General features: G+C 35.7%; 1 protein-coding gene across 1 annotated transcript in view; it reads right to left on the reverse strand.

Moving 5' to 3' along the window:
- LOC101875606 (uncharacterized protein KIAA0825) overlaps window positions 1–16,251 on the reverse strand; it is a 181,079-nt gene that overhangs the window by 144,082 nt on the left and 20,746 nt on the right. Inside the window, 2 exon segments of the mRNA XM_034073242.1 lie at window positions 3,340–3,543; window positions 12,345–12,484. Of these exon segments, the coding sequence (XP_033929133.1) occupies window positions 3,340–3,543; window positions 12,345–12,484 (344 nt within the window).

Here is a 16,251-nt window from a genome sequence, read left to right on the forward strand (position 1 = left end):
GTGTCGGAACGAGTGTGCATTTTGGTCAGTATAAAAGCCCAAGCCTCATGCGATGTGAGGGAGGCAGAGCCTCTGCGGGGACGCCCGCTAAGGTTGAGCCTGCCACCTCACACAGCAATGATGCTTCTCGGAGCTGATAGTCTTTACAGGGTCCTTGTGCCACGTCCTGTATGTGGGACTGTGTAGTGGGAACAATGATCGTCTGGATTTTGTGTTTCAAATATTGTAGTTGTGTGGAGTGTGCTTGTGGGATCCCATATGTGTGTGTGTGTGTCTGTGTGTGTGTGTGATGAGGGCAGACAGTGTCCTGTATATTTTTTGTTGTCAGGTTCATGTAAAAGTTTTAACAGGTAGCAGTTTAACCTTTCAGGCAAGAAAAGGTTAATGCAAAAGTGCAGTTGCCGACAGGCTGGTGGTTTTAGCTGTGCAAAGCAGGGTGAGCGACAGTGAAAAAAAAAAAAAAAAAAAAAAAAAATGGGTAATGATAACACATTCTAGCTGTTATTAATGACTGTAGTTTTGATGTATATTGCTTCAAGCTTGTTTTCCAGACAATATGCATATGTAATCCAAAAAAAAAACCCCAAACAAACAAACAAAAAAAAAACAAAAAAAAAACCATCACTTGAGGGCAACTGAAAATTAACAGCTTGAATATGCATACTTGTAAAGTAGCTATTATTAGAGGTTGTGATTTTGCATATAAAACCACCTGTATTTACTAGCCAGTTGCTAACAAGAAACTATACCTTGTATTGTATGGAATTGTCACTTGTGAAAGAGATGTTAGAGCATGCAGATTTGCAGTAGCTGCTAGAAAATGCTAAGGTAAAAGCTAGAAAGATTCTAATATGATGGTAGTGTTATAAAGCAGGTAATTGAACAAATTAAGAGGGTGGGAGAACTCCACTGGTAAGAAGTTTCTTTGGTTAGTCCCTCGCTGTCATCAGCATCTTCAACATGCTGATGCATTCTGTAATAGTTACTCTGCTAATGTAAATCTGTGTGTGCTTTGCTGTAGTAGTGACTTGTTACTGGGTTAAGCAGGTGAAACTCTGCATTGACAACAAGGTGCAAGGACAGAGATTGACCAAATGCCTGCTACCACAGTCAAGGGCAAGACTGGGTTGGCCTCTGTGTTTGCCACCAAGAAGAACCTTTAGCTCCGCTGCTGGCTGCAACCAGCAGGTGTAGAGCGGTGGAGACACGTGCCATGCCAGACCTTGATGTGAGGGATGGCCTCTGCTGTTATCAGAGAGCCATACAGGAGAAAAAGGGTAGGCCCAGCTGTGTACAGCTATCAACAGGACCATACTGACTGCCAGCGAAAAGTATAAAAGCCGCAGAACAACATAAAGAAACAGCAATGATAGAAATCTGTGTAAAATCTTTGTAATATCTGTTCTATTATGTGTGACCATGGGTAATGGACAATTATACTGAGCACATCTGTTAAATCCCAACTATTCCAACTTGTTACATGGTGTGTAGGATTCACTGGTATGCCACATGTTATAAAGGTTCAAGTGACTTCAAATCAGACTAATCTTACTGAAATAATGCTACCTAGAGTAGTGGGTTGTTATGTTACACAAGTCAAGCAGTGATAGAGCAGACACAATAAATTGTCAAAAACTTTTCGTAAAACTAAAAAGGGGGAGATGTGGAGACAGTGTTCTCACAGGAAAATGAATATTTGGTACATGAGGTCTGAATAACTCTGAGGGATACAGCAAGGCCGTGAGAGGCCCGAGGAAGCCTAAGCAAGCAAGATAAGAAGAAGCTGGAATTCACTGAGTTATGAGAACTGTGGACTGTTGGCAAGCGTTCGAGGTCAAGTTCTCACACCTGTGCTTAACCAATTATATGTTAGTCACTAAGGGTCTTCAAGACAAGTATCCAATCATGATATGCCAAATTGCTGTAGATGTCTGTAAGCAATAGTATATAAGGAGTTAATGCTTTGCAATAAATGGCTTTTTGTCTGATAAAAAAAAAAAAGGGGGGGAGTGTAACTCCTTGACTGTTAACACTGTACAGTTTACTTCTGCAGCTGCTTCACATCCCCTTTGCATTAGAATGCTTCTGGGCATGTGTTGTATTAATCTTTCTGATCATTCTGAATCTATTCACAAGAAATTGTTTGAACTTAAAGAAAATATGAAAGAACTTACTGTAGAAACAAATCCTATAGACTCTTGGTTAAAATCGTTAGGAATAAGTAGTTGGTTAAGGAGTTTAATCATGATGTTTAGCGGACCCATAACGATTATGTTGTTAATTTTGTTTTTTGGACCTTGTTTGTTACAATGTATTATGCAAACGCATGCAGCAGATGACGAACGCTTTATTTGAAAAAAGAGGGGGAGATGTTGGGGGTCGAGCATGGGCACTTGAACAGGCCTACAGCAAGCTGTGAGAAAGTGAACTTATGACCCCAGGTTAAAAGAAGAAGAAGTGTCAAGATCAGCAAAACAGGAATGCAATAACAGGATGCCAGTAATTGCAGAAGCATGATGCAACGCTAAGCTGAAGCGAAGGTGTGAAACCAATCAGGAGAGGTAAAGGGGAGCGTGTATCCCTCGTGGGCAAAGCAAAGCAGCCAATCAAGTAATGCGTGATCACGTGTAAGACAGTACATTAAGAGCAGCCTTGTAATCAATAAACGGGCATTTTGTGAACCTACATCGTATCGGTGTTTTCTCCCCTCCACCTGGCCGCGGCACCCCCTTACACTCTCCCATTTTCTTTCTTTCTTTTCGGCTTTTCTTCATTTTATCTATCATCATTTGCAAGATCATCCTTCTAAACCTCACCTCTTTTCTCTGATTGAATACTGCTTTTCCTTGAGAGCAGCGTCATATGCTTTAACTGTGAGGGCAGCTCTCCTGCTCCATGGAAAATTAGGAGCCTGCCTGTTGACAGTGGAGTCTATATGCCCAGCAGACTACTTTTCACCCAATAGGAGTCCTTCTTTTTCATTTTCCATTCTCCTTTAATAGTTTCTTACTTTTAAATCGTGGCAAAGGTCTGGAGTTATTAAATGCACAGAGAAAAAGAACCTGTGTTGATAAAGAGGTACAAAAAGGAACTGCTGCCAGCATGCTGGTATGGCAGACACAAGGAAATCAGGCCCTTGGTTGACCATACTGCTCCATAACCTCTGCTGTCTTCAAAATTTTCATCATTTCTACCATGAGCTGATTGTTCAAAAGACTTTGATTATACTACAGCTTTGAAGTAAACTACCATAATTACATCTGATTTATTAAAGTAAAAATAATATGCACTATAGATCAAAAAACTGTCTAGGTTTAACATTAGATTTTAAATACTTACTATTACATAAAATACCTGTCATATTGTATAAGCAATTCCACAACTGCTCTTTTTCCATGTAGGTCTCAAAAGCAATGCCAAGAGATTTGGGTGATAAAGTGCAGTAAGACAATACTCTGAAGACTGTTTCAACCAGAGTAGGCTTTTTATAATTTATCTGTTCTAAGAGGGAACTCTGCTCATGACGATTCAATACTTCATTTCCTTAAAAGTAAACAAAACCAAAGTTATAATAATTTCCAAGTAATTCAAGTTCACAGTAATAGATAATATTAGTCAAGATGAACTGCGAACTGTATCTGACTACTATTTCAAACAATAATACTTACAGATACTGAAATCTTATCTTCCTCTGCATAATGATATTTGACTTCCTGAATTATATGTAGCCATTAAAAAAAAGACTGAAGCATGTTTACAAGCTATGGAATATGCCTAATTCAAAACACACTCAGGATATGTTGGGAATTTGATTATTTGGTAAATATTAATCAGAAGTAAATTGTATTATTTCTGTAGAATCACAGTCAAGTTATTATTACTTAATTCCTCTTATCAGTATATTAGTCACATGAAATAAGAGAACTCTATAAGATATAATACAGTAGCAGCTGCATACTCCCCAGAATGGGTTGTCTTCTTTTTTCAGTATAAGATGAAACTGAGAAGAAATCAGTTCAACAAAACAAAATCTCAGCCCTGCTAAGATAGAGATATGTATGTTTTTAAAGACAACTAGTGATTTTCATAGAGTTGAGTGGTTAATAGCTCACATGACACGTATTTCTGTTTTTCATAATCCTTATAAAACATTCTCCCAGCTGAAAGATAATGTGTTCAAACCTCTTTGAACCAATACAACTCAGTGGCTTTGATTTATGCTAATGCCAAAGACCTCAGCTTCCCTTATATTTGTGGAAAATGCTTTTGATGTTAACAGTTATAACAAATGACCAGAGCCAGAACGAATTAAACACTTTTAAGTTTCTAGATTGCAAACCTGGAATTTAGATATAATAGTGCTTGAAAATGTCATTGGTTTACGACCGTTTGACTGCCCTTACCTTTCACAACCTTTGCAAGAGAAAGATGGGAGACTAAATTTCTAAAATGTTTTCTAATGGTTCAAACATCCTTCAAAATACACCACAGTGGAAAACTGCTGCTCTCCACCCAGCTCTGAATCACCTGAGAATGTTATAAATTTTAAAGAAACTCATCTTAGTCCCCTCTAGAATTCCTAGAATCTAATTCATGCATTACTGCAAACCATTCAGCCTGGGTAGCATGCAACCTTGATAGAAACAGCCCACAGGATGTAGAAAGCTGAAAAATAAGATCAGTGATTTCATAACCAACAAGCTCCAGGCTTTTTTCCCTGAGGCAGGAGACAGATCAGCAATAAGATTTTTTTTTTAGTCAGCTTTTCTTCCTATGGGTTGAGGGAGCCAGCATACTTTTCTGAGATACCTTCCAATGCCAGATGCTTCAGAGTATCTGAAGAATCAACTGGATTCTACTAATTCACTCAAACCAGCAATATGTTGTCTAATATGGATGTGACAAAACAAAGAATCAAAAAAGCAGAAAAAAGCAGTTAAAAAAGGAAACCCCAGAGGTATTCAAATTTTGAGATGAAAATTTGAATTCAACTTTGATTATACTACCATAAGAATTTTTAAAATTAATTTAACCAAATTCTAGGGAAGAGGATTTGCTGAGATTTTAAATACTATATAAATTGTCTTTACAGAACATGATGGGAAATGGCTTTATTGCTTTGTTTAAAGGGGCTTATGACATGAAATTAAGCCTAATTTTGCCTTATGATTGTACCTCATGGAGCATTTGAGTCACAACTTACTAGTAATTCTTCTAATCAACTTAGTTCTACCAGTAAATGTAGATAAATTGAAAGAAGTATAAAAGAATTCTGTAGGTGTTTGTATGTATCTTCTTATGATTAGTGTATAGTACAGGTCTGGTTTTCAGACCAGATATTCAGGAATCCAACGGGAAACCATTCTGAGGTGAAACATAACAAGATATGTAAGCTTTCATTAGCTTTCTTCTTTTGTTTTACCCTTAAATAAATGTTGCCCACTTTGGAAGAATAGCTGGCCTTTTGAAGCTTGAGTTTAAATTAATTTTTTGACAACTAAAGTGGCATAGATCGCAGAATCATAGAATAGTTCAGGTTCAAGGGACCTTAAAAGATAATGTCAGCTTGTTGAAAGGTTTAGCAAGTTGATCAGTACGGCTGGTTAAATATTATGAATTACGAGTCTACAGAATGGTACACAGATTTCACTTGCTTTAGAATTTTTCTTTAACACTTATTAGCTCACCTGTCACAACATTAAATATTCATCTTAGTTTCAACTCCAATGCAGCCTTCTTGTTAAACATCATGTAAGAATAGTATTTATGTGATAGGCATCATAACTATTGCCCACTGATGCCTACCTCTATATATTTCTCCTTTTTCCGCTCACTGCATTTCAGTATCAAAAGCTAACCGGTGAAGGGAATCTAAAGCTCCTATAGGTAGCTCAAAGTAGATGCTTCTTTTTTATTTTAGCAGGACTTCTATCCATATATAAATATGGCTATATAGTTAGTCACTTGTTAATGAAAACCGCTGTTTGCTATTTTCATACAGTATAATGTTCAGCTGATATGCTAGAGAGAAGGAATGCCATCCAGAGGGACCTCGACACGCCTGTGAGGTGGGCTGATGCCAACCTCATGAAGTTTAACCATGACAAGTGCAAGGTCCTACACCTGGGTCGGAGCAATCCCAGGCACAGCTACAGGTTGGACAAAAAGGAAATTCAGAGCAGCCCATGCTGGAGAAGGACTTGGGGGTGTTAGTCAATGAGAAAATGAGCATGAGGTGTCTTCAGTGTGTGCTCACAGCCCATAAAGCCAACTGTATTCTGGGCTGCATCAAAAGAAGCGTGACCAGCAGGTCGAAGGAGGTGATCCTGCCCCTCTACTCTGCTCTCATGAGACCTCACTTGGAGTGTTGTGTTCAGTTCTGGTGTCCTCAACATAAAAAGGACATGGAACTGTTAGAACAAGTCCAGAGGAGGGCCATGAGGATGATCAGGGACTGGAGCACCTCCCGTATGAAGACTGGCTGAGAAAGTTGGGGCTGTTCAGCCTGGAGAAGAGAAGGCTGTGTGGAGACCTCATAGCTGCCTTCCAGTATTTGAAGGGGGCCTACAGGGATGCTGATGAGAGACTCTTCATTAGGGACAGTAGTGATAGGACAAGGGGTAACGGATTGAAACTTAAACAGCAGAGGTTTAGACTGGATATAAGGAAGAAATTCTTTACTGTTAGGGTGGTGAGGTACTGGGTTGGGTTGCCCAGGGAGATTTGAATGCTCCATCCCTGGCGTTGTTCAAGACCAGGTTGGATGAAGCCTTGTGTGGCTTGCTGTAGTGTGAGGTGTCCCTGCCCATGGCAGGGGGGTTGGAACTAGATGATCTTGAAGTCCTTTCCAATCCTAACTATTCTATGATTCTATGATCTGTTTAGAACCAAATATTTCAGCAAGCACTTTGCACTAGTTGCTTCTTTGCACTGTATTCTCAGTGCTTCTTCTGTTACTGGTGTTTTTCTATTCTTTTTCTGTATCAGTTCTGGAAGATCATTTTACTTGTCTCTCATAGAATTGCTCCTCTGCAAAGCAATCATTCTCCAGTCAGTCTTGACAGCTAGACTCCATTGTAACTTTGAATATGTCTTTATTTTGGCAGAAAGTCTATTATTTTATTTTTTAATTCCAAAAAGAACCTTTAGATTGTATTACTTCTATCCTGAATGAAATACAGATCTTTATCCTACCCATTTCAATCTAGTAAAACCCAAATAATCCTCTGTATTAGCTGCTACCTGTGAATCCAATAAATCCCACATTTGTGACAACTAAAAAGATCAAAACAAGGCAAAAAGACTTCAACAAACTTTTAACATCTGCCCATAAAATCAGCATACTACTTTCGTGGCTATGTATGTCACCAATCCCATAGTAATTTACTCTCATTCGGCTCTCTTAGTATTTCTTCTCCCTAAATATTTTATTTTCAACTATCTGAGAAGAACCTTCCATTAATTAATCTCCAGGTTAACGGCTTATCTGAAATCTATCTTACTCATGCCAAATACAAAAAAATAATTACTACGAGAATACCTCCAGTAATAAATACAGTACAGGGATAGTACTGTTAGTGCTGAAACTGTGGCATTCTGATAGCCAAAATTTGATGAGGCAATACTGAATTCAGTCCTGTGACCACATTATCTGCTTTGTATTAGTCCATATATTAGGATTGATACAGAACTGGTAACCCTCTTAAAATGTATTTGCTCTAGAGCTCTGCTTTGTAGCAAGAAGTTCCTAACAGAAATTACTTGTTTTACAAGACCAGAAATGTCTTTAAAAACCTACCCATATGACCCTATATCACAGTCACAGATATATCACAGAGACTATCTTCACATTTTGTCAAAAGCAGGTATGTGATTCTCAGCAGGGCTCTAGTAAGTCCACATGGAAATTCCTATTCAACATTTCAGAATGTCCAAAAAATCTGTTTACTGTCTTCTTTATTTTATCACTGGAAAGTCATCAAAAGGAACGGGATTTCTGATTAAGGTCCCTTTTCTGTTGATCTTCCAGTCAGAAGCACAGGACACCTGTAAACCCTTCTACGATTTTACCGCATTGGTTACACAGGTACAGTACCCGGTAAGTCTGCTGGTCAGATATGTATTTTAAGGGGATGCCACTTCTAAAGTAGTCTTTAGATTTTTTTTGTAGTTAGGCTACCATGATACTATTTGCTGTCATAAAGAAGCTAAGAAAACTTCTAGGTGTTCTGGAGTCTGTACTCACAAGCCTCATCCTGGATGACCCACAAATATCTGTGGAGAGAGCTATCTCTGCACAAGCATATAAATGCCTCTAAGAGACTTGTGCTCTCCTAAGGAGGACAGTTATTTCAGGGAAGTACAGAAATAAGGACCTTCGAGTACTTGAAATTAACTGTTGTACAGGTTTTGCCAATGGTAAAGATTTTAATGGAGCTGGTAAGTTATTAAAGGAATGTGCATTTTTTTTAATAGTAGCTCACTACTGTCACTAAAAGCTCACTCTGATTCCTGAGAGAGGTCAGTTGGTAAAGCTACCGTTTTTCACCATTTTTTTAGGGTAACTTGGAAAACCCAGTGTTGTTTACCCTTAAATGACTAACAATTAATTAAACTGAATTTAATTAAAATTTAACTAGTGCTTAAAATTTACTTTTAAATTCCACATTATACATTGTGGTGGTTAAAGAGCTACTTCACAAGGGGCAAAGACTTGGGGTTAGGGAAAAAGGTCTTTCCATTTGACAAATGTAGTTTCAAGTAATTTCTCTTGCCAGAAACCTTTTTATAGAAGCACAGTAGCAGAAAGCTCTTCATATCTATTAGTGTCTGGGGAGCTGGATAATACTGTACCACACAGTTTTATTTTTCTCAGTGGAAACCCTCCTTTCCTAACCTTCCTTAGGTGTGTAAGTTAAATTATATTTTTTTGAAGTATCTCACATTTCTTTGGGTACAATTTCAGTTTTGCAGCCTTAAACATCACTGAATATTTGCAAATGTCACTAAGTTTTAGTGGGGACCAGCATATCATCTAGGTTTAACTGTACAATACTCTCTTACATTAATCTCTCAAATATGCATTGTGCCATCCAAAAACATTAGGTGAAACTGCAAATGGCCTTGTCCTACTGTGAAAGCCAGTTTTCTTCCAATTTATCCCCACATGTCAGTATTCACTTTAAATTTCTGTAGAAATTAAATTATATCTCTGTAACAACTAGAATCTCATGCATTCATTGCTATGAATAAGGTTGGGTTTTTTTTTTAGAAAAAGGAATACATTGTTTTTTCTGTTGTACAGCATTAACTTGGTGCTACCATTTCCACTTAAACAAAAGTACGTATGAGGCCCAAAGACTGATTGAAGGACTTGGATGTACATTGTTGACAATTTCTCAGTGACGTCTTTCTTATCTACTATCGATAAATGGTTAGGTGTCTGCTGACTAATGAGGTTCCCTTTGGTATTAAACCTGTTTTAGGCTAGTGTAATTCAATAAAGTGTCAAAATTTCAAAAATGCTTTTTGCTTTATTATGCAGAGAATAAGTCCTGGTTCCTGGAAATAAAGACTCTCAAATGAGAAGTCACTGACTGTTCTGCTGGCATGCTGTGCATTTACAGCAAGTCTAGCAGGAAATTTTAGAGCTCACTTTCACCCTTCTCATTTTGATATCGTCATCTGCTGGATTGAATAACTCATATAATGCAAGCACCACTTTCTTTATTCCCCTATTATTTGTGGCTTGTCAAAATAATCAATTTTTTTTTTTTTCACAACCATGGGTAATAAAGAAATTCTGGTGAAAAAGGTCACCAAGAAAACTGCAAAACAGTTTGTTTTGCCAGAAAATTAACACAGTACCAGCTACCTTCATTAATTCTCTCCACAAAGGCACAGCAAAGGACCCTAGCCCCTTCACTCATGCAAGAATATGTTTTAGAAGATATTTTTTAAGTATTGGACCTATGATATTATATATTCTCCTATAAATCCCTATATGGGATTATACAAAGCTGTAATTAACTGTAATTCAATGCACCTACATTATTTAGACTCATAGTTTAAGTTACAGAGTTCCAATATACAAATCCAATCTTTCAACTATATTTTTCAAACGTGCCTTTTATCCAGTGGTTATACTCCCTGCAGACAAATAAGTGGTCCAGTTTCGGATATCCTGATTTATTGCTTTTAGTATTTTTGATGCAATAACTTCATATTTGAAGAATTTTAATTTTACGTGCATTTCATATATCCTATTGCATAAAAAATAACAAAAGTCTAAATCTTGCCACCTCCCTAACTAGATAGGTTATAGTTACATACATGGAGTTTCATTAGGTAACCTTATAATATTTAGCAATACCAAATCATGCATATATGCATTCTGCCCAAATACTCTTTCTACTGAGACAACTTAGTCAATACCAACAATACTCCATACTGTGACATGGAATATAAATTATTTGCAACCCTTCCCAGGGTACAACTGTATAAGAACAATGAGAATGCAATTAAATTAAATGTGTTTGTATGATGTCTATTGCAACTATCCCAAAATACTGCTACCATACAAAAAAAGGCATCATTACCAAAAATATCTACATATAAGCACCTCTTCATAAATAATTTTTGCCTTCTGGACTGCTTTCTGAAAGGGAAACAGAAAGACTGAGTGCAAAGTAAACTAAAATGTGAGAATTCTTTTCACATGAAAAAATTCTCATAATGTAGTTAAATACAAGGGAGCTTTGTTATTGCTACAGCAAATAACTAAAAAATTACAGTATACTTAGCTTTTAATCTTTTTTCACTCATAATATTACATTGCAAAATTTTAGTGTTTATGAGTACCTAATTCTGTGAGACTTTTTCTACTGAACAGAAGAATCCAAAACTGTCATTGCTAGTACTAAGGTATGGCTTGTTAGTCCAGCTTTCCTTGTACTAATATATAACACCTCACATAGCAAAAAAGTAATACTTTATATAGCATCACAACGCTGCTGCATAGGAGTGGGAATAAAGAATACAGTAATTTCATCATTAGATAATTAACCCCATTGAAATTAATTTAGAAGATATGTACAATTGCAGGTTTCAACTTAATCTAAACTGAAAGTTTATTCATACCAATGTTGTAGTTACATTAATAAAGTCTGTGTAAATAGCACATTTTCTAATTCAAAGTAGTATATTTCCCTGAAGCTCAGGAGGTTGGTCAGTCAATAGATTAATACATTCTGTCACTTAATAGCTGTGATAATTTAAGCAGCTAGTAAAATACAATACTGGGTAACACTAGGGTAAGAATACAATCCTGATCAAACATTTGTTAGTCTTTGTACAATATGACAGTTATCTAAGTAGGCAAGCAGATGCAGTGCAGCTCTCAGATGCATGACAGAAGTGGAAGTAAAGTTGTACCTCTGACAAATGTTAGACCATTTTAAAATGACAGCACTAAATTATGTTTTATCTACTATTATGTGAACCTAGCAGTTTTTTTCTAAGTAGGGAGAATTCTTTTGCTAAAGAAAGATAGGAACCAAAACTCTCATTCACTGTTACTGCAAAATTGTGTCAAATGCGATCATACCATTAGCTTTTCAACAATATGATCGTTTCATCCAGAAGCTATTAAAAAAAAGATGTGATAAAGTTTGTTGCTTTAAACACAGTGCTAGCAGAATAAAAAGAAAAAATCTTGTAGAACCATTCTTTCATTTGTTCTACTTTCATAGTGGCATTAATGAGAGTATTAACAAGAGGAAGCATATAAATGTACTTCTAGAATGCCTACAGTGACAAACATAAAATAACTTCAACAAAATCTCTAAGAAGCTTTTTACTGTTGAAACAATTTTGAAAGTGATCTTTCAGACTACTAATCCATACTTGTGTAAAGCAGTTATGGTATCAAAGTTCTGTTAAGTTAAAATTTATTTTGACTCCTTCAAATTTACAATAACAGCCTATTTTATCAAATCAGTCTGTTTTGAAACTAAGAATATTCAGATTGACTGCAAAACATAATAATTTCTTTCTTTTTACTCATTCAAAAAGTATGCCCTACTGAAAACTGAATACCCCCAAAAACGTACGTTTTATGTACATTTCATGTATCATATTGCACAAAAAATAACGGAAGTCTAAATCTTTTCACTCCCTAACCAGATAGGTTATAGATATATACACAGAGTATGCATGTATACATATATCCAAAATACCCAATATCCCCCCAAAAAAACACATGACAGGTTTCCTGCAGTATTCAAGTAGTTAAAAATGGATTTGTGTTTCTCACTAATATAAGGATCGACAGTATAAATACTTACTTGAACTTCTCAGTAAAATTTTTACTAAGAGACAATCATGATGTAGCAATGTTTCCAAAAGCAAGTTCAAGTTGCAGTATGGCTGGGATAAGAGCAGTTTTAGCTGACCCTGGGCTGCCATTTCTGTCACTGAAGGAGTCCTTTCAAAATGTAAGATAAAGAGAGAATAATGTAGTTAATTTATCTATGAAATGAATATCCTTATAGTGCAGATGTAATGCTAACTCTCTTAAATGTCAGTTCCTCCCAGATTACTCTGAAAACGCTTTCATGCTTGCTTACTTAAGGCAGCTCAGGGAAGGAATTACATTAAATTTCAACTAGCTAAAAGCAAATTAACATTTGGTTGTCTGCCAAAGTTATAACTGATACAAGGCAACCTCACTTATCTCTTTCATGGAACCATGTTTGCTTTGTTCCACCAGGCAAAAAGGATTATATATATTTTTTTTTTGTGCTTGAATAAATTTAATGCTATTAGTGTTTAGTTCACTATTACATTAATGGCTTAGCAAGAGCTCTGAAGCGTCCTTGACGAAGTATATGAAGCTTTTAATTAAAAAACAGAAAATGCTCAAAGGGGCTGCAACATGCCACATTAGGTTGACCAATGCTTACACATCCTGAAAAATTTACCTGAACTATTAGACTGATTAAATGACTGCTTTGCCAACAGGGGGGAGTGAGAAAGCATGGTACAAATTCAATACTTTCCCAGGAGATTACATACTGTTTTCTGTTTGTGGTTTTCGTTTACTGCAAAAGTTTAGATTTCCAAACAAAAATATTCCAGGGCTTCCTCTGACATCAGCCAGTGACCCAACAACAACTGTTGAACTCATCCAGGGCAAAGGGGGAAAAAAAATTAAAATCTTGTCCTGCTAGGTGTTTCTCACCCACTGTATTCACTATTTTCTTCTTCTTGCAACATTTTCAAAGAGACATTTTCAAAATCTGATTGTGGTTAAATTTTTTTCCTTGAAGAAACATTTCTTCATCATTTTGAAGGTCTTAAAATTAAATTTCAGCTGCTGTTTAGCCATTGTATTTATTCACTTTGGCTACAAGTTTATACAACAATAGTTGCTAACATTGGAAGTTTATGCACTGCATATGTAAACTTTTATGCACATAAATTTTACATGTACTGCTGTAAGAACTACATATGCACTGACAAATTGACTAGGCAGGCATAAACATTTTCTGGCAACACACACAGCACCTTCAGCATCAGCTAATGCTTTATTCATCAGGAGCTAGATTTTCCTGTTAGGAAAGTCTAAGGATTTATATGGATATACTTTATGTTTCATTTACACACAACTATTTTGACAGAACTAAACTGGGTTTATGTAGCTGACCTAACAGAGAGGAATTTCTCTGTTATGTGCACACATCTAAGACCATCAGACTAGACCAAGTGTGTTACCACCCAACTCTGCCTGTAAGCACACATGAAAAATCCAAAGATAACTGCACAGGAACTTCACTGTTTAGTCAAGGCTGACATATAGATAATACACCTAACACAAATGTACAACACCTGTTGTAAATGCCACCTGATACACTTTTTAAATTTATTCTCTCTCAGGTATGTTTGCATCCATTACCAGAAAAGCAGTTTGCCACAAATCTTGCAGGGCAACCTTGAAGTTACCTAAGAAAACCAAGCTTTCACAGACGCATCTCGCAAACAGACATTTACGTCACACTATTATGTCAAAACTTCACATAATTAAGTATTAATACTGTAATAATCATTTCAGTAAAAGAGGATTTTATACATCTCAGCCTTTGGAACGCTAACAGCAAAGGAAATACATATGAGTTGATAAGTAACGTACATGCCATGAGAACTTATAAACGGCTACCGCGATTTTCATTTGGGACACTATATATAATTGTTGACAATATCGTGCTGACTTCACAATTATATTTTTGCATGCTGAATTATAATAATGTTTATCAAAATATATATACACATATACATTTAAATGTTCATAGAATTGCAGCCAAAATAAATTTTCCATATTTAAAATACATACTGCATTCAAACTTTTGACACTGGGGCTTTGCATTCTTAATAGTATTATCTTAATTTCTGTATGTTCAAGATTAGTTACATAAATTCTCACCATGTTAAGAACTCATAAGTAGTAGTTAAAGTTTAAATTAAAACAGTTACTATATTCACACTAGAATTAGCACTGTGGCTGAGAGCAAACTCAACAATTCATCAATTCAGTTAAAATATATGGTCCACTTTCATTTTGTTTCTCCCTTGAATGCCATATTATCGTTCATATATATAATATATAAATAAAGCCACTTATTGCTTTCAAAATATAAGAAAAGGGACAAGTTTGGTCAATTGATATATGAAGGACAATATTTTAAATGACTTAAGAAATAAATATAATTTTTAAAACATCTGAGTTGAAAGAAAACTTGTCTTTCATTGACCAGATGGGAAGTTATCATGTTGTAATATACATCAGTTCTTGGCTCTTTAGGCCTCTGGCGAATTGAAATGTACAGTGATGTGACTCACTTGGAGGAAAAATAAAATACAGCAGACATTCCCTACAGCCATGTTGCTAGCACCAATAAATGCACTGAGAAGTTTTGTAACGTGCATATGGAGAGGCATATGTTCTGCCATCCTTGTAGCTCAGTACTAGTGAAAATAAGACCAGCCTCATAAAAAGTGACAAAAGGTGAAGTACATATAAATATCACACATATAAATGATTAGTTTTCTCCAGTAAAAGAAAAAAAAAGCAGGACTCTGATTTGCGAAAGATATGATTATAAACCCCAAATGAAGCAAAGAGTGAATCACAATTGTCACTATAGGAACTGTAACATAAATTATCAATAATTATTTAGTTTAATAATCAACTATGTTATTTTGATTAGTATCCAAGATAGAAAAAAACAAACCAAACCAAACCAGAAGACCTCAAATGGTAAATTCAGGATTTTAAAAAGCAAATAAACATTAAAACTAATTCATGTGAACAACATTGACAAAGACGTAGAAGTCAGATAAAAAGAACACAGACTCAGCATTTTCATGCATGAAAAATAATGTAGTAAATCTGATTAAATAGTGAAATTGTAAATAAAATAATTTCAGGAACTAGCCAAATTTTCTCTTGAAGTATCAAGCTTAGGAAGAGCAAATACTTAACAGCTATATTTATGGCTGGTTAGAGTCATCAGTTAAAAATTAGGTGGCCACAGCTGGGAGGTGTATACAACTGCTTGTGCTTCTAATCTTGTTATGGACACTGAATATTTATTTTTATTAGATATAAGAAGTAAAAACATAAAATCCATGAAGAATTAGAATGCTCTAAAAATTAGTTTTCTGCAACACTTAAACATAAAGTGTCTCATTCATAACATGTCTTGTTCATACACCAAATGCAACATTTCAAGAAAGGAAAGCTTCCATGACACTAATATAGAGTATAAAACCAATACAAAATTAGAATGACTCAGAATATGTCCCTCCAATTACTTCATTACATACAGGCTCTTTCATTTTTTTTTTTTCTTTGGGGGTGGTTTCTGAGCAGCTGAAAGGTACATTGTTGAAAAAAACCATTAAATATTTTACCAACATACCTCACTCATTAACACCAGGACAATGTACATGGCTTTATATATGTGTACTGTCCTCACACAGGCAGGCTAACTACCTTCTCAGACATGTGCTTTCTTTTATACTCCTCATTTTCCCATTATGCAGTCAAGATGCATATTTTCTCATTTTTCATAAAGGGAAAATATAGATAAATCTGGAGTAGTCTTATGCTATTTATCAAGGCAAATCTGCCCTAAATATTATCTCTAAAATACTAATTCCACCCAAAAAAAGAGAACTATATTTGACTGAAAT

Source organism: Melopsittacus undulatus, chromosome Z (genome assembly GCF_012275295.1).
Source record: "Melopsittacus undulatus isolate bMelUnd1 chromosome Z, bMelUnd1.mat.Z, whole genome shotgun sequence".
Classification (NCBI taxonomy): Eukaryota; Metazoa; Chordata; class Aves; order Psittaciformes; family Psittaculidae; genus Melopsittacus; species Melopsittacus undulatus.